The sequence below is a fragment of the Pseudopipra pipra genome, chromosome 18 (assembly GCF_036250125.1).
Source record: "Pseudopipra pipra isolate bDixPip1 chromosome 18, bDixPip1.hap1, whole genome shotgun sequence".
Classification (NCBI taxonomy): domain Eukaryota; kingdom Metazoa; phylum Chordata; class Aves; order Passeriformes; family Pipridae; genus Pseudopipra; species Pseudopipra pipra.
The window spans coordinates 6,056,517-6,081,376 of NC_087566.1; the positions used below are offsets into that span (position 1 = coordinate 6,056,517).

At 45.1% G+C, this 24,860-nt stretch overlaps 1 protein-coding gene across 1 annotated transcript in view; it reads right to left on the reverse strand.

Moving 5' to 3' along the window:
- Positions 1-6,126: 6,126 nt before the first annotated feature.
- The window catches only part of HIC2 (HIC ZBTB transcriptional repressor 2), a 72,856-nt gene continuing 54,122 nt past the window's right edge, over positions 6,127-24,860 (reverse strand). Inside the window, exons 2-3 of the mRNA XM_064674825.1 lie at positions 14,982-15,125; positions 6,127-8,819 (exon numbers count right to left, since the gene is read on the reverse strand). Coding sequence (XP_064530895.1) covers positions 7,071-8,783 — 1,713 coding nt within the window. The 5' untranslated portion in view covers positions 8,784-8,819; positions 14,982-15,125 and the 3' untranslated portion in view covers positions 6,127-7,070. The remainder of the gene's footprint in view (positions 8,820-14,981; positions 15,126-24,860) is intronic.

Below are 24,860 nucleotides of genomic sequence, written 5' to 3' on the forward strand. Positions count from 1 at the left end.
CTTTTTCAGTTGTATTTAAAATATTAAAATAAAACAGGGAAGAATATCCAGCCAGCCAGAACAAGATCCTCTCCTCACAGAAAAGTTATCCCCAGCCAGTCAAAAGTCCTGTGGAAGGTTAGAGGAACAGCTGGGCCAGGTGCTTCAGTGGGCAGCTTGTGACAGAGAAAGTTTAAAACAAATCCCACTCCTCAGGGAAAGCCAGTGCTGTGAAGTGGGTCCCCCAACTGCCAACAAATGTCTCATGAAGTGTTCTTGCCCCACTGCAAGCCACAGGGACTGTCCAAAAACCACTGATCCCTCTGCTTGATGCTGGCCTTCAAAATGCTTAGGAAAACTAGGGAAGGGAGGGAAGAAAAAGATGGCAATAGGAGACAACTGAACAAAAATGCATTTCTAAACTTCTCTAAACTTCTCTAACTTTCTAACATCTCTAAACTTCTGTTTCAGGATCTTCGAGTTGTTAGTTAGAAAAAGGAAATTAGGATAAATAGGAATTTTGTTGTGGCAGATAAACTAGGGCTGAAATGAAGAAGCCATCCTGACTTGGAGGACCAGCTCTAGGAGCCTTACAGCAGAGCTGGAATTGCCTCCCAAGGGTCCCAAATATTTTACTTTTACAAGGAAAGCAGCAAATTTAGTGAGTCTAATGGGAAATCATCAAAGGTGAAATTTCTTACCCTACTCTGAAAAAATGCAAAATACAAGGAGTGGAAGGGGGCTGAGAAACAGCTACTCCTTTTGCCTGCTTGTCTCCTGCACTAAAGTCAGGACCATGAAGTACCATGGGACTTAAAATATTGCAACAAGCCACTTTCAGCTATTGAAAGCAACACCCAAATCCTCTTTTTCAAGAATATGGCCAGTTCTGGAGTGCAAGGGTAAGCTTATAGAAAGAAAGGATTTTACAGTAAATGGAGAGACTTTACTGATGTTGAGCAAATAATTATTTAAACAAAAACTAAGGAAAAAATGGCAGAAGTCTGTTTAACTATTGCAGAATTACAGCTCGGAGTTCGTTTAGATTTTAAATTCTTGCTTAAACAAATGTTTCTTCAAACATGCCATCTCAGTGATGAGCATTTCTGCTGTCTGGGGACAGCTCAGTTTGCTACCTGGAGCCTCTCAAACCCACTTAAAATGTAGGGAGGTTCTGTCTCTCTATTTTTCACTTGCTTTTCCCTCAATTCCAGCACTGCTGAATGGAAAGGTTTCTGAATTTGGCAAATATCCAGAAATCAGCAAACATCCAGCAACATTTCTTCTTGCTAATTTTTAAGGCTGTAGGAGGTGCTCACTCCACCAATACTGGAACAGGAGGCTTTGCAAAGGACAGCTTTCCCCCTGTGGGGCTGTGGGGAACCTGGTGCTTCAGGATCCTCAGCAAGGCCCAGCACAAGATGGCACAGAGGCTGTTGGGTTTGGCACAGAGCTTCCTCTGCCCATCCTGGGCCCCGACTCCCACCTCTGAGATCCCTTATTGCTACCACAGAGGGATGAGGGGGCTTCACTCCAGAGCTACATCCTGTTCTTCAGGCAGGACACAGACTTGTCTCAGTCACAGGCTGCACTCAGAAGCACACAACTGTTCCTCTAATGACTTTCACCTTCTCCGGATTTTGCCAGCAGTCACCTCAGCTTTCATTTGTTTCACTAAGTGCACTGGATGTTTCTCTGGTCAAGACCCAAACTCCTGCTTTTCAGAACTGAAGCGACACGGTAAAATACTGCTAACCCAGACTTTGAACCTGCACTGCTTGAAAACAATGCTTTCCACACACACGAGAGAGAGGAAAACAAAAACAAAAACCAAAACAGGAATCGTAAAAGAGTGACACTGTAAATTGAAACATTTAAATACAGCAAAAACATAAATTCCTCTTCTATGCAAAGCTACAAAAGTCCAGTCTTTGTATTGTCTTCACAGGTTATGGTTTATGGCTATGCTGAGAGTCTCTGAGATTCTTTTTTTTTTTTTTTTTTAATATATTTTTTTTTCATTTTTTTGAAATCCTGTAGAGAAGACCCTGCGGACACATCTTTGTGTTTGCAACTTTCTGAATTACATTGCAAAACTGTGCATACAGAATCTGAGAAATAAATACATTCATTACTGCACATACATATTGATACAAAAACAACACTGTCAAATAGTGTTTGCACCATCTTTGTTAGATATTAAGACCAGGCAAAATTAATGTTTCATTTTCCATCAGCCCCCCCTCAAATGTTTGAGGTGGCTTTGGTGTAGAAGGTAAAAGCTACAAAGGGTCAAGACTAATCATGGGGAGCTTTCTTAAACCTTTTTTTTTTTTTTTGGCTTCAGCAGTATTTTAGCAAACCACCTTCCTTGGTCACCTTTAAACTGTCCTACCATGCAGACCAGGCTTAGACTTCCACCTAGGTGGCCGTAGGAGTTTTGGTTGGGCTCTTTGCACATAACTGTAAGGTCTGGAGTGAATGGGTCCAGCTGGTGAGTTAAGGTGGCTCTGGGGGTTGGAGCAGCACAGCCCTGGCAGGAGGAGCCGCTCGGTGCCCGCGCTCTGCCCTCGCAGAGCTCTGCTCCCCGAGCCGGGCTGGGCACGGGCGGCAGGGCTGGGCGTGCTCCTCGTGGCAGCAGCCCCAAAGCCTCACAGAAGCTGCGTGTCAAGAGCTCTTTGGTGTCTTCTGTGATCTTTGTGGCTCCTGCTAACTCCCCCGAATGCACAGAGCTGGGCCTTTGGGGTTTTTTGCCAAGAATTTGTTTTTGGAAGTTTTGCAGTAAAGGACTGGAAAACAGCCCAGCTCTGCATGGCTAAAGTGAAGGAGATGTGCTGGGTACAGCAGCTCCCACCATCCTCTAACAACATCCTTTTCTGTCTCTAGAGCTTCTTGCATCTCTCTTTACCCTCTCAGTGCCCTCAGACTCCTCTAAGGAAGAGGGAGGCTGGAATGCCTCTCCAACAGCGCCTGGGTCTCAGTCCCAGCAACATCTCTCATGGGTTGAATAAAAAAAAAGTTCTCCGTGCCATATTTGTAATTGCCCACCCTGTTCCCCACCCTCCCCGAGCAGTGCTGGAATGCAGGCTGGGACACAGATCTCCCCTCCCAAGCTGGGGGACACTGTGTAGCCTTCAGAGACAAACCAATGGAAAAAGTAAAGATTAATTTTGACTGGCCCCTAGATCTGTTGAGGTCTGAAACTGTAAAAGTTTATGTAAACAATGAGATAAATATATTAGTACTTTTCTGAGCCAAGTGAGGTTCCATACTCATTCAAATGTGCTTTGGTTTAAAAAATAGTTTTGTGAATTTGGGTATGAGCTTCTTTATTCTTTTATACAACTTTTGCTATTTTATCTTTTTTTTTCCTGTTATTCCGAAAACATTCTGGAACTAAGTGACTAAAGCATATACTTAAGCTGCCTGGCCTCTTTTTTTTTCTTTTTTTTTTTTTTTTTTGTTTGTTTTTAAATTGTTTTATTCCTCTTGAGGCTCTTTGTGTCTTTAAAAAAAAAATTAAAATAAAATAAAATAAAAACCAAAAATGCAACTCCCTCCCCCCCACCCTAAAACTCTTAAAATCTTAAATATGAAACTAGTGTTTTGCTTTCTCATTAAAATACAGAAAAATGTCTGATACAATACTATGTCGTACAAATGCAGTTGAGTGTTTAGGCCCCGAGCAGGCCTGAAACAGTCCCTGAAGTTTTGAGTATTATTAGTTATTCATTATTACTGTCACAATTTGGAAAATGTTGTTTATACTCAAATCTATGGAACACAACTTTACACAGCTATTTGAAAAAAGAACAAAATTTCCTTTTGTACAATACTCTTGCTGTACACAGACTTTATGTCGTATTGTTTAAGTGCTGGGGAGGGGATAAAGTTTAAAAAAAAAAAAAAAAAAAGACGCTCCGAAAAAAAGTTTTTAAAAAATAGCATTGGGTCCTGAAACTTCAACGTGATTCTCAAGGCCTAAGAAACAAATGAAGAAGGGGCCTGGGTGGGGGGGAGAAGCTACATCACCCACACACATCTTGTAAAAATGGAATTAAGAGAGGGGGAGCAGGGGCTTTGTCTGCTGAGGAGCCTTGGGCTGCTCCCGGGCTCGGCTCCATCCTGCTGTCCCAAGGGTGGCTCCTGCCAGGCACCCACCATCCCCAGCGCTGGGGCACTGCAGGGCCACAAGGGAATGGGAAACCCGCATCCAAAACCCACAGCTGGGGACAGGGCTCATCCCTGGCCGTGCCCTTCTCTCTGAGGGAGCCCAGCACTGTTTGGGAACTCAGCCCTGCCGGGTCCTTGGGCAGGCGGCGCCCGGGGGAGCCCGGCCTTGGGGCTGCAGGGGCGGCAAAGGCAGGGTGGAAGTGCCCAGGAACTCATCTTGCACAGCTGGGCCTGGGATCTGCTGAGACTTGCTTTGAGAAAAAGGTAGATGGCAAGGCCTTCCCTGTCCTCCCCAAAGATTATTTCAGGGACATTCTGGGGGTGGGGGGTTGGCAAGGAATCGAGGAGAAAACAATTCAACATATATTCAAAATGTGGAAGTGCTAAAGACACTAAAACCTCACCTAACCCCCCCCCCCAAAGAAAACAGTGCATCTCAGCACAATTAGAAAAATCCAAAAGTCCATGCTCCCCTCTCACACTCCAGGGCTTGCAGGCGCCCCGGAGCAGGCGGACAGTGGCACTGGGAGAAGCTGGAGCGGGTGGAGAGGGGTGAGCGTGTTCCCTGTAACGTGACACCTGGCCAAGGCTCAGTGCCTTCGGGTTGTCTATTGCTTGGAGCCTGGATTCCAGTTTCCTATGTTCATTCAACTGACCCAAAAACTTCTCATGGACTAGTCTACCTTAACCAAAAAAAAAAAAAAAAAGAAAAACAAAAAACAAACAAACAAAAAACCAAAAAACCCCAATAGAAAATGAAGCTTATATTTCTTTGTTTTAGTCAAACATGCTCACTTTTTTTCTTTTTTTTTTTTTTCTTTTTTGGTCGAAACTTTAAAAAATTGTTTGTTTTTTCTTCTTAAAAAAGACAAAACGTGAGGTTTGGTAAACCTTACGCATAGAGACTATACTGGTTTGAGTGGAAAAAAAACAAAAACAAAAACCAACAAATGAAAAAAAAAAACAAACGCAAGTGTAAACCTTAGTCATTTCAGAAGGGATGATTCTACTGGCTGTGAATTTTTACCACCACAGTCACGGGAGGCTTGAAATAAGCCATAGCTTTCCACAAGGTCACGCCAACAAAGTCAAGGGGGCCAAGAATTGGTGGGCAACGTTCTCTGTCTTCTCTCCTAAACCAATAGCAGCTGTTGGCTGTGATGTCTTATGCAGATGTTGCAAGAACATTTTGTTTCTTTTTCTTTTCATTTTTTTCCTTTTTTTTTTTTTTGTGTGCGTGTGTTAAATTGTCTAACAGGGAGGATATGAAACACTTTGGTTTGCTTTTTCCTCCTCTCCCCCACCTTATTGCACTCTGGATTCTAGTAAATTATAGGCTGCTATGCCCTCACCCTCTGTCCTGCCAGGTGTTTACAGACTGACCCAGATGTGCTGGGGGAGTGGAAGATGAGGGGGACATTTTCCCCTCCCCATAATATCCAGATTCAATAAACAAAGCTGGAAAGGGCCCAAAAAGCTCAGAGAAGTTTTCTGCTTTTATCTAAAAGTGACTACAGACAGCCAAGAGACTGCGAGTTGAGCCAGTCCGAGCAGCCAGCACAGCCTCTGGCTCAATGTATATTTTGCTTTGTCTTTGGCCAAGCTTTGCTTTAACATTTCTCTAGTTGACTTTTGATGGAAGGACGGGGTGGTAAAAATCCCTTAACTTTAATTTAGCTTCTACTTTTATACATTTAATTACTTACAATAAAAGAAAAAAAATGCCTAATCTTTCACTAACCATCTTATTGTTCTCATGAATTCAAGAGGTAGCAAAGGTAACAAGTCTGTCCACACAGACTCGCTCTTTAGTGAGGGAGGAAAGCTAAAAACATACACACACACAAAAAATAAAATAAAAAATAATAAAAAAGTACCTATGGAACTTGTAGCAAGTCCAGCCTACATCAAACCCCCTCCCCACCCACCCACCCTAGAATTAACCTCAGACCTTCCAGTTCAAACATTCACATAAACGTTACAATGGTTTTTCCTTTAATAAAACAAGTACCTCTAAGCAAAGAATATTCATACGAAACTACTAGAAAAGTAAAGACGACCCCCTGCTCACTGAAAGAAATTCCCAGGGCATACAGTCCCTGTTCAGTCATGGGTAAGGCAAAAGAGGTTTGCGTGTTTTGTGGAGAAGGTGGCACGTGGTTACATGTGCCAAGGATAAAGATCAAAAGCAAAAGAGGGAGGGATGGTGAAGGAGGCTTCACCATTTAAAACTTAAATACTTGGGCTGGTGCAGCCCTGGGGAGCTTCTCTCCCCACCAGCCCAGCCCAGGGCACGAGGGGTGGGCTCTGTCTCTGCTACGGCTTTCCCACAGCCTCTGAAGGGGCTGCCAACCCTGTGAGATGGTCCACAGACACAGCTTCTGCACTGCTGAATGCAATGCTATGTTATTTCACAGCTACTTAGGCCACTGAAAAGGTGTATTCTCTTTTTAATGGCAAGAAATACCCCTACTGAGTTTGGTTTTAAGAGAGGAGGTGAGGTGACAGTAACACAAAGGAAAGAGGCAGGGAGGGGGGAGCCAGCGGAGGCCGAAAGTTCCCCAAGGTCCCCCTACCTGCTCCAGATAATTATCATGGCAATGAAGTCGAAGTGTGCAAAAAGAAGTGGCATTTCTTGCCAGATCATCAGGATTTGGAGGGAGACTTGGACTAAATGCATCAGCTTGGCTGTGGACCTTTCTTTTTTTAAAAAAAGGAAAAAAAGGAACTTTTTTTTTTAAAATGTTAAAGCTACATTTGTTTAGGCCTCCCATGACTGAACAGAGTATGGGGAGCTGCCCCCTTTTTTGTCTGGTATTTTTTTTTTCTTTTTTTCTTTTTTTTTTCTTTTAAGCAGCAAGTCTACAGAAAGGTAAATCACTGCGGATGGGCTCGAAGCTCATTCTGGAGTCTTTGGCTTATGTGGGAGAGGTATGCATTCGCAGGTGGCTGATCAGATTGCGCTGCTGGGTGAATTTCCCACCACACAGTTGACATTCGTAAGGTTTTTCTCCTGAGTGGACACGCATATGCTCTGTTAGTCGGTACTGCCGGGTAAAGCGCATCCCACATTCCTCGCAGGCAAAGGGCTTGAGCCCCAAGTGGCTGCGCATGTGCCGTGTCATGGTGCCCCGCTGCGTGAACATCTTGCCGCAGATGTTGCAAGGGAAGGGCCGCGTCAGCCAGTGAGTCTTCTCGTGCTGCCGCAGCGTGGCTGGATCCTTGTAGCTTTTCTCGCACACTGAGCACTTGAAGGGCCGGGACTCCGCAGCGTAGGATTGATTGGGGTTGGACAAATCCTCGGCTTCATCCTTGCTGCCGTACGTGCCTTCCTCCTTGATGTAAAGGTCTTCCTCGGTGTGCGTTTCCACGTGGGCGTTGAGCTGCTCCGAGCTCGGGAAGCCTTTGCCACAGGGGATACAGACGTACAGGTTGTCACCGTAGGCCACTGGCTCGAACCCCTCCTGCCGGTAGACGTAGTTGGCACTGGTATGGCCGCCGCTCTCGCTCTCGCTCTGGCCGCTGTCGTCACTGTTCTCCTTACCATTCTCCACCTCCTCCTTACAGGGGTAGGGCAGGTCTGCGCCGTAGGCCCCGGCCAGACTCCTCTCCACAGACTTGGACAAGGGCCCCAGCAGGATACCGTTGGGCAGCCCTTCGCCCTCGTCCCTGTCTTTGCTCCCCTCCTTCCGGTCAAAGGCGTTGTCTTTCTTGATCCACTCCTTCTTGCGGGACGAGTGCCGGAGGCCCTTGCGCTGGCTGCCCTCGGTCAGGGCGTGGTGGCACTCCTCGCTCAGATCCATCTCCATGGGGTCGCTGCTGTCCGCCATGCTGTGGGGGGCTCCGACTCCTGACTCGTCGAACGATGAGGCACTGTTGGCTGCAGGGGCTGAGGCAGACTGGGGAGAGCCGTGCTGGCTTTCGCTGTGCTGCGTGTCATCATGGGAGGCTGCAACAGGGAGCGATGGGCTTTTCTTGGACAAGTCGAGGCCGAGCTCCTGGTCACCGGTGCTCCCGTTCGCGCTGCCGCCCCCACCGCCGTTCTTGCTGGCTCCCCTGCTTAAGGAGTGACAGTTCTCTTGGTTGGAGCTGCTGATGAAGACCTCGTCATCAGAGAGCTTTCCCTTTGACAGCTCCTTTGAGTGCGAGCCCTTCAACCCCTCGTTTGACCCTGAATAGCGAGCTTGGATGACTGAAGCAGTGGAAAGTCTTTGACTCCTGGCAGATCTCCCAACACCAAGGCCACCGGCCTTGCCAGCAAAGGACTTGCCGTTCCGCTTCAGCTTCTTTCTGCAGAGAGCTGCCAGGTCGTGCAGTTGGAGGTAGCTTGCTGCGGTGAGGAGAGCGTTAAAGTTCTGTTCACCAGGCTGGTCAGTCGTTAAGAGCTTACCAGTATAAATAAAGTCCAAGATCTGCCGGAACACGGTGGGGTTCACCATGTCCGTGTCTAAGTTTATCAGGTTGTCATGCAGGACAAGGGATTTGAAATACATGCTGCTGGCTGCCAGGATGTTCTTATGGGCACGAAACAGGGCATTTTCTACCACAATGATCACATCACAGAGGAAACCTTTGGCTCGTTGCTGGTTCAGCTGCAGTAGCAGTTGTTTGGCATGATTTGGCAGTTCCATCTCCACCTTCTCTTCCTCTCACCTTCACCTTACCACCTGCAAAACAGGAGGATGAGAGGTGTGAACCTGCTCTTTCCACTCAGACAGGTTACATTTAATAGACTGGTTTAACATGGTGCAGTCTGTGTTAGGCTTGACTCTGACTAAGGAGATCTGAGTACAATGAGCCCTGCAAGCTGTGACCCTGCTTGGAATACAGACAGAAGTATCTCTCATGCTAAGACTTGATTCAAGTCTTTCAAAAATCAGATTTGTAATTATCTGTTTACAAAAGCAACGGTTGCTGGCTGGAGCTACTATTCAAAAGGCACCAGCATGAAAGCAATGGTTAGGAATGGGGGAAAGCTGATCCCTCTCCTGACACAGTTTTGAAGGGAGGATGAGGAGCGAGAAAAAGAGGAAGAGAAAAGAAACATCTACTTCACTGTCATTTGCATATCTGAGCATGTAAAATAATTAGCATAAGCTGCAGCTTCTCTGCTTTAACATGTAGTTTGTTTCTTGGCTCTTACATGTTGAAAACTTATAACACCCAGCTGCTCTGGGATTGAGAAAAATGACATGTAGCAACTAAATCCATTGAAGATGGAATTAATCACACAGAGGTGTGAATGGGAAGCCTCCTTAAGAGTATGAAAAGCTGCTTTAAAAACCCCCCTGGCAATGTCCATATCCCAATCCATTGACATGAAGGGCTAGAATCAACCCTCAACTGGCTGAAATTCAGGATGCTGAGCTAGCTAAGTGCCACCAAATGTCTTCACAAATCTGACACAGTTTTCTTAAGCTAATTTTGTTCTTTCTTTAGTTTTGAAGGAATTTTTTAAAACTGAAAACATCATATCTCACAGTCTTTCTACCCTGAAATACTGGAAAGAGAGGAAAATAGTGGTTGCCTTCATGTATGTATTCCACAAACAGTAGTCATGTTGCATTTTAGATTAGATGTTTATATTGGCTTTTCCAGTAGTATGGACTGTAGGAAACACCTTGCTTGAGGCATATCAGAACCAACTGCAGTTGTACATTTGGGAGATATCACAATACCTAAATGCCAGAATTTAAATCTGGGTCTGTATTCAGGGATCCAAGACCAATTTAAGATTTTTTTTTCTTGATTTTTTTTTTGTTTGCAAGTGCCAAGTGCTTCTTGTAATGGACATTTATCTGTTAAAGTTGGTTCAAAATTGTTTCTGAGGTTCAAATGTAGGAATTAAATACCAAACATACAATAGCCACATTTAGCCTTCCACTTCCTTCCCTTCCCAATTCATCATATTATTTGAAGCATTTTCTCCTACTGAAGAAGGAGGAGGTCATAAGTACAGAGAAATGAAGAGCTTAAATTTTCTCATAAAATCATCCTCAGTTAATGTTTTTATTGTCTGTGAGACCCATTAACACATTCTGTCCAATCAGAGTTCAAATGATGAAGCATCAGACTGCATTATCTTCCCTTGTGCCAAGCATATACACACAAGAAAAGAAAGAGTGATGCTGTCAGTGTTAAAAACTACTTCCTTCAAACCTGATTCTTACTAACTGATGATAAAAATAAAGATTTCATTATCAGAAAGGTGGTAAATTTACATCATCCTTTTCTGCGCAACAAAAAGATTTTGCCTTATGAAAAAAGCTATCAAAAAGTAAACAAGTGCAATTTTTCCTCCAGTGTTGTTGCCTGACTACCCTGATATTTTTACAAACAGATCTGCCAAGCAGGTGCCTCCCTTTTTTCTCAGGACAGAGCTCTTCCCTTGGTTTGCTGGTCAGCCTGGTACTTGCTTATGCTTTTGGTAGAATTTTGTGGCTCTTGAGTGCAGCTGCACCTAATTCAGCATCCACACAGATCCCTCTGGCTCGTCCCCCTGACCCACGGCTACAAAGGCTGCTCTGCTTTCCTGCTCTATATTGTTTCAGCAAGGGATGGGAACCCAAGACGACCTCAGTGGATTCACCACTGTGCCTTTGTGACACAAGTGCTGTTCCCAGAGGTCACTGGCTTTACCAAGGGTGGCAGCCAAAAGGAGGGAATCCCGGCTTGCCGTGGTGCTTGTCTCCACCTATAGTGTTTCTGTCCTAGAAAGGCACCCTGCAGCATCACAAAAACATGACAGGACAGGGATTACTGACACTGAGCACTGTTGAGCACTTTAAAAACAAGTTTTGATGTAATTAGTTACATCAGAGCTGCAGCAGGCAGGCAGCGTGGCTGGGTCTGGTGGCTTGCTTCCAGAATTGCTGATTAAGAGGAAGAAGCAACAACAGAGGCACCAAATACCCACTTTTATCTAACCAGGCCAGTAAAAGCCCTTAACTCCTGGGTCACTGAGATACATGGATAGGGAAGGACAGGCTTGCAACAAAACACAGCATTCTCTCTCTATAAATGCATCCTGCTCAGGATAGGCAGAGACAGCCTGGTGCTGTACTGTACTCTTTCACTACAAACATAACAGGGCTTTTTCATGCATGTAACACACAAAATCCCTGGATATGATTTTTAAGTGTTCCATAAAGGACAAACATGGGAAAGGAAGGGATGGGAAAGGAAGGGAAACAGCACAGCCAATATTTTTTGCCTAAACAAGCTAATAAAATATAAAATTTAAAAAAGGAGTATGTTACTCAAGTAAAAGTGATCTTATTTCCCATTCCTGTGGCACTTGAAGCAGAGGCCTAGAAATCTCTGTATAGAGTTGTCTAAGCTTTTGCAAAGAGTCAAGGTGCACTGCAGCTACTAATGCAAAATATTTTTAGAGTTGTACTTCTTTTTTTTCTTGTTCTTTCTTTCTGCCTTAAAAGATATTGAAACCAGGTAATGAGCCTGCAGGGAAAGCACTGGAATCAGGTAGAATTGTAATTCTGCTTTTTACTGACCTTCATGAGGAAGATAATGTTATTATTAAGCTTCAGTATGTTCTGCAGCATAAAAAATAGCATAGTACAACTTGTTTAAATTACCTCTATTTATCTCACATGTCAAATCTTACAGAACTATTCATGTTCAGTAGGACATAGGTAAGAGATAGCTTATTACCTTTAGTAGATTTTAAAAGCAGTGGTCAGGTGTAAGCACTGTAACACTGCTTATCAAATTTGAATTGGTTAGCTGAAGGCTAACATGGGTTTACGAACCCCAAACAAAATGAATGTAATGAAACAAGGCAGCAAAGCCTTCAGCCAAGCTTAGAGCACCATGTTTAAACTTGTGTCAGAACTGCCCCCCAGCACAGCAATATGGCTCAGGGAACACTCCTTTGACTGACATCCCTTTGCTGACAAAAGCTTGAGAACAACCTGCCTTGTGCATCTTGTGCAGTCCTGAACAAAAACAAATCATTCCAGATATTTTCCAGAGCTGACCACTCACAAACCCTTCCTTAGCACTGCTGCATTTCAGAGGTGGAGGAAGAGAGGTGTGTTGGAAAAGGTGTTAGCAAAAGACAAGCAGGCATTATTCCTTAACTTATGGCATTCCCAGGATCTCACTTCTAGCTGAAAGCATGGGACCAAGGACAACTCCGAGGTTAAATCCCATACAAAAGTTGGCAGATCTGCCCAAACAAATGGGAGGTGCAGCCCTTACAAAGGCCTTGCTATCCATGAGTTTGCAGAGACTGTCTCTTAACAAACCCTTGCCTTTGAATAACATCACCACAACCCCCAAAGCGCTGAAAAATCACAGTGGGTTTATTTTCTTCTATCTCAGTATCATTTTTAATAACCCTTCCTTTCCTGTTTCCTGCAAAAAGACAGATAAGACATACTCCCAGCTAAGAGGAGCCCTGGCTCACAAAAGGCTTAGATGCATTTCTAGTAAATAAACCAAACCCCAGACCTCAAGAATACATAGATGATCTCACTGGGGCCCCAGTTTTTAATCACTGAATGTGGTGTGCAAAATTTCACTCCTTTGCATTTAAAACATGATCACAGAAGGCTCTGGACAAAGAGCATCAGTGATGGTCTTTTCCCACATTCAGGTTGGTTCCTTGGCATTCAAGACACAGTTTTCAGAGCAGTGAACCTGCTCAAATACTGCCGTGCAAGGAGGGAGTGAAGCAAGACTGAGGCTCTCCACTACCTCCACCATATCCATGACACTGAGACACAGCACATGCAAAGACATGAGAGATACAGGGCACAAATCACAGAATGCAGTGATGCTGCAAGCAGATGCCACACAGCAAACAAAGCTTCGCAAGCTGAGCACCGGCAGCGTCTTCCTAAGCAGTGCTGCCCCAGGAGCTGGGTACCTGCGGGCTGCTGTGCCCAGCCTGGGGCACTCTGGCACCTTGAGGACAGGAAGGTTGTGCAGAACACACAGGCTGCTCCAGGAGCTGTGCTGCTCTCACTACACAGCGGGGAAAATTTAAATTTGTCTCAATTTCCACAAAGATTCTGGACATCACAGAAAATTAATTTGCTAAAGTAGAGGAGAAGAGAAATCACTTCACCCCTTTAAACAGTATAAAATCTACATATTCACTACAGATTTGATTCTCTTTAATATCACTAAATCTCCTCCTAAAAGTAATTGCTGAATGAATGGTAAATGTGTTATCTTAGCAACTTCTGGCAGGAGATGCTATTTGATTTCATCTCTGAGTTATAGATTGCAGCACATGAATATTGTTTACCTTTTAAGCAGCAACACCAGTGAAGCAAAGAATCAATCAAAAACAGATCTAAGGAACCACTCATTTCACGTAGAGGATTTGTGGATGGATGAGAAGGCTAGACACCGAGCACCTGAGCAGTGAACTAACAGTACTGCAGATAAAAACCAACAGATTAGATGTGATATAGCAAATTAGATGCTGTTAAAGCGTCAGCCTACTGTGCATGTTATAACAGACCTAGGACAAGGTAGTGGCCTGCTTCCTTAGTTCTCCACCTTCCCAAGCAGTTGTGCTGCACTGAGCAGACACTGCAGTGGTGAGCATGGGGAAGAACAAGTCAGAATTAAATCCACTGTTTCCTACATTGCTCTCTCCCACCAATTTCTGACATTAAAAATGCTGTGTCCAGCTGCTCCTGGAACTGAGTGAAACTGAAACCAATGACTTCTGCACCCTTCAGTTCCGGATGAACCAACTTCTTTTGAGCACTTGACGACCCCACTGGAAAGAGCTTTCCTGTTCCTCACTGGCCCATCTGATCTTCCTCTCCCACATCCCAACAGAACCTATTTCCAGAACTGTCCCGAGGTATCAGTGAAGTGGGTGGTTCATGGCCGCTAACCTGCCCCCCAGGAGCTGCAGTTGGCAGGTCATTAGCCCATGGCTTTTAAAGGTATTCACATTCCAGAACGGCAGAAGCACAGGGAGTAATGCTTGGAACTGTGTTAGCCCAAATGTGTCCCTATCCCCAGCCCCTGCGAGCAGACAGACAACAGAATTCAGAAGCAGAAGCAAGAACATGCATTTTCATCATTGGCAGTGGAGCAGCAAAAGTTCTGTGAACTGGGCTTAAGCAGAAAACAGGATGCAGCACCCTTGTTTTTCTCACACAAATATTTTGAACTTCAAAATAGCTTAGACCAACATGTCAAGTGACCCGGGGACACGGCTGCAGAGCCGGGGAGGGGAGAGAAAGCAACATGCAGGACAGAGCAGGATGTGCAGCTGACTTTGCAGGTGTGAACATGGAAAGGAGAAGGAAAATGGAGGCTAATTTTGCAGAGGATGCCACATCACCAAACTTAAAGTGGCCCTGCTTTAGTTCATTACATTCCAATTAGTGCCAGGCAGAACAGCCCTCCCGGCTCCCTGAGGCAGCTCCCGCAGGGCTCCCGCAGATCCAGCTTTGCTCGTGGACACAAGCACCTGTTTGGTACCTCTGTGCGGCAACATTTGTACGTGGGCAATACCTGCTCAACTGCTACCAGCTCCTGGCCCAAAAAGGAGAGAAGAAGAAGAGTCAGACGATTTCCCAGTCCCTTCTCTCATGTTCTAGAATAACAAGGAGAGCCTGACGTGGCTAAGCCCTTCTCTACTGCATGGCAAACTTCCCAGGGAAGGGGAATCTCCATGGGTGGAAAGGGTAGGGGCCCTGCGTGCATGGAAGCACTAACATTAGGAGAGCAGAGTGATTTCCAGTCAGTGCAAGGCTGCAGCAAAGCAGGAACACCTTGCTACACAAGCTGAGACTACGAGCAGTAGAATGCAGATTAACCGCTTGGTTGCCGCTTACCATGCCAGGTACATTGGGCTAAAGGCACCTCCATCCAGTGCTGCCCGACGTGCCAGGTACATCCCATGATGTTCCATTGAAATCACAACAGGCCATCAATAGAACGTGGCTGCACGGATGCAGAATGGAGAACCAGCAGGGACGCTGTTAAATGCAATTAAAAAACTGCAATCAAAATTGAAACGTACATTTTAAAACGGCCACCTGCCTTAAATATGTAACTACCAGAACAACCTCCCCTCCACCCATCTCCCCACAACTGCTGAACTGCAACGGCAGCAGAGCAGGAGGACTCTGCAAGTTTCTTTTTGACTCTGGCCGCCTCCACTCAGGACTCCCAATGTTACTGAGCTTCAGGGGGACCAGTCCATATGTATCCAAACCCAGCAGATTCCAGGATGTCTGCACCAGCTTCATTATGCCCAGAAATTCAGGCAACTAAATATCATCACCATTTAGAAATGCCTCTATGACAGGAATAGCCTGGTGCCAGAGCTTCGTGGTCTCATTCCCACACAGTACAGGCAACGGAAGAAACTCTTAAATGCTGATCCTCTGTGTTGTCCCCGTTTCCCTGTGCCCCTTCCCAAGCCTAGAGATGGTATGGCATTGAGCCAGGCTGGATACTTTGGTGCAAGATGGGAGAAGAAGATACTGTATACCCTCTCCTATGTATAATCATAATTATTCACTGATAATTTAATCTACGTTCTTAGAGACTGGAGATCAAGTTGATTCCTGGTGAACTGCAGCTTGTACGAGAGTCGCAAAACTTAAGATCTAAAATTCCACCCTCCCGTGCCCAAAGGAAAAAGCAACACCATCTTTTCCACATCAGGGAAAGGCACATCTGACAGACACCCTAAGTTTGACAAGCTGATTGTATCTTCTGCAGTGTGTATCCTCCTTCCCCCAGACCTCCCGTAATCAGCTCCAGCAGGATTATCATGGAGGGCAGTCTGAGGGTAGATGCTAAGCACGGGTCCCTCTCTACAAGTGATGAAACTGCTCCAGTGAAACCCATCAAACAAAACCCCCAAAAAACAGTACAGAAAAAAGCCTGCAGCCTGGCAGGGATTTAACACAGGTTTTTAGACCCTCAGAGTGAAGTAAAACATCTGCATAGCTCTTTTCACATTGACAGCTGCCTGTCTCCAGCTGTGCTGCCGAAGACAGAAATCTTACATTTAGAAAGTGAGAAGAATATTGATTATCAACCTTAAAAGATAAAAGGCCAAATGAAAAAGACCTACAATAATTAATGTAGTTGGATGAGAGAGAACATAAAGGAGGACACTGGCCCGGGAAACAGAAACTGTCCTCATGAAAAGGACAGTGAATATAAGAGAGGTCATTCTTCCTGGACATCTGCTGGGCTGGGCTCGGCTCAGGCCCAGGTCAGTGTTCCCACCATTCCCACCTGCATACTTATCCCCACAATTCTATAACTAAATCCCTGTCACACTGAACTAACAGGTCTTTTGTATTCAGATCACCCTGTTTTGACTGCTATAGACTGAAGATTTTCAAATCTTGTCAATACAATGAAGAAGTGAAATGTAAGCAACTGTTTGCTTACTGACCTGGGCTGTGCTGAGCCAAGAGCATTTGCTGAACTAGTCTGAACAGCCAGTGCCAGCATGAACAGGCCAACCCACATTTAACTACCCTGCAGCTTTAAGCATAATGGGCCAGAGCCCCAGGGATTCGGAGCTCCCCCTCCCCAGAAGATCACACTCTGCACTGCATAGGAGCAACATACTTCTGGCTGCATCTGCCAGCATCACAACTCTGCAAACCCCTCAGCAATACCAGCAGTACCCAGTTTAACAAAGGCTGAATGCTGCATAAAGGTACATCTTGAACAGCAGCTTGAATGCAGATTTTTTTGCTTCTGTGAAGCAAGAGCTCTTCTCCATAGTTGTATTTCCCCTCTAGGGCAGAGATTAGCAGAGAACTGCTTAAACCAAAGGTGTTTCCTACTGTTAGAACATCCCACTGCAGTCAGAAATGAAGCTTCCTGCCAATTCCTAAACAGAGCACTTGTATATTATACATTTATTTTCACCGCTGACATGAAGGAGCCTAAGATTACCCAAACCTCTGGTGGGAGGAGGAGAGGAGAGGCACGGACATTGCAGATCTTGTCAGGCAGAGCCAGGCACTAAAAATTCCTGCATATCTGCAGAGCACAGTTGATCTCAGGAACACGGCAGTGGCACAAAACAAATAAAAGCTTCAGAAGCTTGTGACCAGCTAATGACCAGCAACAGCCACTGGGCTCTTCTGCAGTCCTGCAACAACCCAGAAAGCTGTACCTGCACTGCAAGTAGTAAAGGCAGCTCCGCTGTCTGATGCTAATCTATTTTATTTATTAATTTACTCCTTATTGCACTAGAATACCCATAGATTGAGTGGAGCAGCTCAGCCCACACAGGAGGAAGGATCTCTTCCACCCATCCACCAGTTAAGACCCCTTTGGTATGCAAACTTTCTGCTTCCCAGCTACCTTTGAGCCTTGATGTACAGAATTGTCCCTTTACAATGCAAGAACTTAGGACATGACTAAAGGATTGTTGCTACCTCCCAGATAATCCTAGAGAGTGTTAGGCTTGGGCCCTGTCCTTCAGTAGGGTAGGGCAGTTGGCACGGGGTGGCAGCCTCATGCTGAGCATTGCTCTGGGGGCACACACAGCACGGAGAGAAGGAGGAATGTCCAATGACCCTTCTCCAGCCCACACTGTCCTACAGCACCCTCCGGGTTGCAGCACTTTAGGGCTCTGAGTCACCACAGGTACAAGCTGATAGCAGGTTGTGAAATGCAGTGGTACTGGAGCAAATGCACGACCCTTTCCACTGTCCCTGCAGCTGGGCAGGGATCTCCAGGACAGGGATGAGGCAGGAGCTGGGACCATCCACTGTGACTCAGGCTCCTTAGTTACATGAATTGTTAGAGCAAACAAAGCCTCAGAGTACTGGGAGAAATAAGAGAGGGTTTGATAAAGATCCTCTTATTTTTATTTCTTGTGTGGACTCAGCAAACTTTTCTGCAGAGAGAAGCAATCTGCACAGGAGCACCTGCATCCAGAGTACTGCTAATACCACCAACTTGCAAGAGTTAACACTGAGGGGTGCAGGGTAGTAACCATCTTGGACCAAAATGGCATCTCTCTCACCATATGCCTGGCTCCCATCCTGCCAGCTTTATCCTGCAGCCCTCACAACAGTGGTGCAGGGCTGCACATACTCGGGTGTGTTTGGCCAGCCCTCCCTGCCAGAGAGCTTCTCAGCTCAGGGGACTACAGCCCCAGGCACATAATGAAAGGCAGCCCAGCAAGGTCATGGGGTGTTGAAAACTTTCCTACAGTCCAAAGCACAGGATCTTCCTCCTTTCCTTCCCTACACACTGTTCTTGTCAAGGTCAAGGATTTTCTGGCAGTTCTCAAAACACACAAATTATAGGCTTTTGTCATGAATTAAGACTTGAAACATCTCTTCATTTTAAAGAAGTGGAAGGGGAGGAGCAAGACAGAGGGTAAGGTACTTTGGGCCAAGATTTGGTTTTGAAAAGGGGATTGGAAGCCTATGTATGTGCTTTACCCTGTAATCTGAAAGCTCCTCAGGACAGGACCCCTAGAAGCATTTTACACTGAACCATGTACACATCCCAGAGCAAGAGAACCGGCAGCTCCCTGCATCCGTTCCAGTCTGCTCAGCTTCTCCTAAATCAACACTGCCAGAAGGCAAGACAGCACTATAACAAATTAGCACCACTCACAATTTGTTGGAGTTGCTGTTCCATTGTTTGTTTATTTAAAACACGCGCAAGAACACACACACAAACCTCCCGAGCCTGCTCTCTGCTGCCATCCCCCAAACTCCAGATCTGCAGTCTCAGAGAGGCGAGCAAAGGCTGTGGATTAAACCCATGCAGAGCAACAGCCAGTGCACTGGGACTCTGCTTGGGTTTTGCTCTTTCACTACAAGCAAAACAAAAGAATGCCCACACTGTGCCAGCCTGGAACATCACGGTGTCAAAATCCTTATTTCAGCACCTGACTAGGGATGTGTTGCTAAGAAAAAGAAAGAGCCCCAGGCTTGAAAGGACCCAGCGCTAATAAAACTCTTAGTGCTAATGCTATTTATGAACATCCAAGGGATAATCTGCACCCCTTATCAGCCCACAAGATTATAAGATCTTTAAAATAGAAAACATGTCTTACTTCATAAAGCACTGTAAGAGTTTACAAAGCACAATATTAGTGGTAATAAATAATTGTCAGAGTCGGGCACAGAGGTGGCTGTAAAACCTGAGGCACCATCGCCATTCCCATTTCATCCTGAGCCCTGGGCAGTAACACTGGACATTGACTGGCTGTGCTGACTTGGTCCACTCAGGCACCAATCTGTTTTTATTTTAAGAGATCATCTGGGAAATGTGCTATGCTTACACTCACACTGGAGAAATTAATGTTTTATCATGAGGTGATCACGATGAGGGTGATTTCAAAGAGCTGTAGTAGATTCTTATCCTTCCACCAAACACAGTTTAATTTGCCAGCATGTGTCAGTGTGCCAGCAGTGATTCCTTCACAGAGCATTTCTATCTGTAGGCACTTATCACACACAGGGAACCCTTCACCAGAGCACCTGCTCACCAGTTACATCACACAGCACATAGAGACACCTTCTCTTTAATTTCTCTTGGCAATAAGCTCTGGGCTGCTGCAGACATAGTTTAGAGGACAGTAAAGTCAGCATCATCCACTCAAACCCTTACATGCTTTCATTCAGTTATTTCTTTCATTTTAGAGAATTTTTTTTTTCTGGCTTAAAAACGCTCTAAATGTTTGCATTTCTGGCTGCTGTATCGTGTGCTGACAGATAACAGTGTCATCCAAAGCATCTCTGCTCACCTGGGTTGATCATGGCTTTGGTTTCTGGACAGGTGAACAGTTACCTCCACCAGTCTAAAAACAGTAAAGGAAACTACAAGATTTTATACTCAGATTGAGACCTTTGCATGGAATTCTGTTAGTGCCAAAACATTTACAATGTTATTCTTCAGATAACCCATGATTTATCAGATGTTTAAATACTCAAGCTTAACTATTTAAAAAACTACTCACTTTACATTTGTCACCTAAGGAAATTACAAGGAAATTTGTGCATTTTTTTCCTGTCAGGAAAAAAAAAAGCCTCAAAGAGCAAAGCAGAATGCACAACCCTCCTTCTTTCAGCATTATTAAAACCATCTCATTGGTAATTATTCTTCTCAAGATGGGTGTGGGGGAGTGAAAATCTGGAGCAGATTCTATTTTTAGAAGATAACCTTGGGAAAAACAGGAGGTACCAGAGAAACAGGCATGAGGGGTGAAGTTGTGACAGTACTGAAACCAGCAGGAGACACAGGTGTACCAGGTGTCTGTGCCAGAGAGCTCTGAGAACACAAATGTGGCCACACCTCCTGCGAGATTTAGGCTGGGCTGGCAGGTTTCAGAGGCACTCAGAATTCACAGAGACAATTCACATATTTAAAAGCTTGAGCAAGAGTTAAAAAACCAAAAAAACAAAAAACAAACAAAACCAACAAAACAACAAACCCACACTAAAAGGTTATTTTAAAAGTTTGCTGGATCACTTCCCACAGAGCTCTCCCCTCTCAGCAAGGAAAGCAGTTAAAGAAAAAAAAACAAACCAACAAAAAACCAAACAGAACCAAAACATAAAACCCAAAACAGCCAGAGAGGCTGAAACCTCTCTAACACAGATGAAACAACACGGCATTTTTATAGCTACATAAATAGGATCAGCATCTGGCCCAAGGAGTAATACATGTACAAACTACTGCTAGCAGCCACAACAAACACTGATACCACTCCTTGGAGTGGAAGGAAAAAGTAAAATTCTTCCATCCTTACCACTTCCAGCAGAGCCCTCTCATATGACAGCACCAAGAGACACCCAGGGGATGCAGAAAATACGTTCAGCGTTTGGACTAAAGCCTCCCTCTTGGCAGGGTGCATTCCCAAACACCTGTATCCAGTATCCAGCTGCTTCCAGCCCCTGCCCCGTGGCTGCTCATTATTCAGCCACATGCAGTTCTGTCACAGAGAGGGACTCCATAAATTGTGGCATTGTTATGCCACAGTGCAGGTGCTTGAAAACACAGATCCTGAGGCTCATCAGCCACATCAGACAGAAGGATGTTCTGATGCCATCCAGCTTTCTCTGACCACCACATCAGCCCATCCAGGGTTAATCTATTCCTTTCTCCGGGCATTTTCTTGGCAGGGACCTCACTCAAAGAGTATATTTTAACAGCAGGAAAACCACCTTAAAATCCCAAACCAAACAAGTCAACTCTTGTAAAGAACCTGAATGAGTGGCATCCTTCTTATCCCAAGATATCCTCCACTGCAGATGCTGACATGGTTTTCACACACCTTTTTTCTCTGTTACCTCATGGAAGAAGCCCGACAATAATCCCAAATCCCCAGACCCTTCCAGGAGCAGACACAGACCCATCCCACACAATCAAAGTCTTATAACAGGGTATGTAATGTAAAAGCTCGTTTAATCTTGTGCAGGCAAGAAATAGCAGGGACCTGCCCGTAGAAAAATTAAAAAGTATATAGTAATTCATCAAATTGATTTAATAGAGCCAGCTGCATGTGCAAAAGCTGACTCCAGCAGAGACAGTCCCAGTAGTGTGCATTTGCTTACAAATAGGCAAGGGGCTTTGGCACAGCCACTGAATCCTTTGGAAAAGGTCGTTTTGACATGTTGGAAAAGGACTTGGATTTTTCAGCTGCTCCCTAAGCAGGAGGCAATTCAGAGGACACACCCAGGACCTGCAGCAGACACCACTTTAAAATTTGTCTTCATTATGTTCTAATTTTCTCACAATTTTCTATTATTTGCAACAGCCAGAAAAAAAAAGCACAGATGAAATTTTTCATGTTTCTAAAAACAGAGGAAAGGTCAGGAAAGCACCATTACACATCATTTGTTCTTTCTCTAGCAGTAGTCAGAGTCAAGAGCCCTGGCCCAGGCTCTACTACTCACATTTTCCCTGTTATTCTTGAGCCAACAACCCAAATATAGATGTCAGGTTTGGTGGGTTTCAAAACCAAAGGTGTGCTAGAAGGGGGATTATTGTGGGGTTTTTTAAAGACAGTTATTCATAACAAATAGTGAAATTGCTGAGAAAATAAATTCAGCTTTGCCATCTTGCAAATGTAACTTCTTCCCCCCAGATCCTACTAGGTCAGTGAGAGACAGGCAAAGCTTCAGACAGGACTAATACCTGTTTGTGCTGAAACTTGCTGAGGTGCCCAAAAATGACCGATGAATTTGGGTCTTTCAATGGGATGAATAGCAGAGTAGAAATTCTTAGTCATACAAGCTTTCTTCATAATTCATGATTTCTTCCCTCTGTGATACGTATTTTTTATTATTTGTGTAAAACTTTCATTATAAAAGACAAAAGTATGGTTATTAGAGGATATGTAAAGTACATCAGAACAACAGAAAGGAGTTGCAACTCTGACCACCTCTCACGTGAAAGACTGGTTGGTTACTGCAATCTACTTTAACTTAATTTTATTTTCCTGGGAAGTGTGAGAAGGCTTTTTTTTTCATTTGGTTTTTAATGGATCATATTATTTAAAAAATTTAGTGAGGAATATAAAAATCTGTGAAAGGGTTTGTTGGAGGGGGATTAGAAAGAGAAGAGTCCTGTAAAAACAACCCCAACCACTGTGCTGCACACAGAACCACAGAATCATTTAGGCTGGAGAAGACCTTTAGGATGGAGTCCAGCCATCAACCCAGCACTGCCAAGTCCACCACTAAACCATGTCCCCAGGTGCCACATCTACACGTCCTTTGAATACCTCCAGGGATGGCCATTCCACCCCTTCCTTGGGCAGCCTGTTCAATGCTTGACTGACCCTTTCCACCAAGAATTTTCCCTAAATTCCCCAACCTACACCTTCCCTGGCGCAACCTGAGGCCATTTCCTCTTGTCCTACTGCCTGTTACTCCGGAGAAGAGGCCGACCCCCCTTGGCTACAGCCTCCTTTCAACCTTGTTGACCCTCACACAGTTGGCCTCGGCCCATCGATCCAGCCTGTCCAGACCCCTCTGCAGAGCCTCCCTGCCCTCCAGCAGATCAACACTCCCACCCAACCTGATGCCATCTGTCACCTTACTGAGGGTGCCCTCGATGCCCCTGCCCAGATCTCTGATAAAGACACACACACTGAGGCCTTCTTGCCCCCCCACGAGGGAAACAAACCCAAAAGATCTGGCATAAAAGGCCTGGAAGACACTGCTCTCAGACACATAGTGGGGAGGTGCTGGGAAGCAAAGCAGTGGCTGAAATTAGATGGAAATAACCACAACATTCACAGAAGTTCCCCTTGGATACATGTCAGCATGTGGGAATGATGGATTAAGACTAAGTATTTGCATTTCCCAGTCAGATGCCAAGATAGCAGAGCTGGCACACTAAAGTGTTGTGGTGTTCCTTGAAGGGAGTCTCCTGCCACCAACACTGCCTGTGTGCAGAGCTCTTCTGCTTGCAGGTATCTCTCTCTCTAATAATGTAGGTGTTTTGAATTTTTTTAAATGTGATCTAGGTTAGTGCTTATAAAAGTAAAGCATTAACAACTACAGCATAGCACGGGCAGCTAGGCAAGCTCTTCTGGCAGATCCCTGCCAACACAATCAACCCCAAATTAACTTGTGCTGTGCTCCCACCCACACACAGCAAGCAGGTAGTGCCATGGTGCCAACTGCTTCAGTCAGCATGTAAGAGCAGAGTGCCATGTTATTACCTCCTCTTCTAAAGGCCACAGTAGAGCATTTTGATCTCTGCATTCAACAGACACATGAACTATTACAGCACAGGGCTGAATCCTCAGGCAGACGTGGCTTTTAAAATAAGATGTAGCACTTCTGCATCGTTGCCCTCCACAACAGATTTCAGTGCTTTTATGCTGCTCTTTTTTAAGGCCAACACTGACACTGCCAATGATACATTATTTCCCATTATTTTCCCAGCTGGAAAAAAAGTCCCTAAACAAACCACAAAGAAATAGAGCCACCATTACAAAGGATGAGGCATCATGATCTGTTTTAGGGCATCCAAGTCAGGGCCACAACCAAAAGGGTCAGGTCTTGCCCTCTTCCTGCATCAGCCCTGTTCTGGCTCAGCCTCTTGGTCTTCAGGGGCAGCACAACAGAGCAGGCGGCAAAGCACAGCCAAGGATCGGGAACACTCTCCAGCAAAGCTGGCTGTAAAGCCAAATCCCCAGTGTCAGAGGTCACAGCAGCAACGGAGGATTGTGCTTCAACCTCCAAAACATCCTCCAGTATCCAGGGAGGCTGCTGGCAATAGGTGAAAGATGGTGGTAAGACAGAGGAACAATGAGGAAAAAGTTCTCGGAATTGTTTCTGGCACTGCATGGTGCACACCCAGTGAGGAGGTGGAGCAGAGCACCACTGGGACCAGGAGGAGGCTTCTCTCCCACAGAGGGACAAACAGAAGGGAATGTTCCTGCCTGCATTTTGGCCTGAAATTCTCCTCTCCCAGTTTCCATAGTCAGCATAGATCAATGCCTAACTACACAAGATACTTCCACTTTGTAATGATCTTCATTTCTACATGTTTAATTGTTGTTGACTTCCTCCCTTGGAACTTTGTAGCAGCCCAGCAAGAATGACAGTTTAGAGGTTCTCCCAAAAGTCCCCCAAATGCATCAGGAACTGGAATCTGCTGCAGGGCTGTGGTACGTTGTCTCAGCAGATTCAGTGGGTAAGGAGGTCTTCTGAAACAAAGTGTAATAAATGTTTCTGCCTGGACTTGCCAAA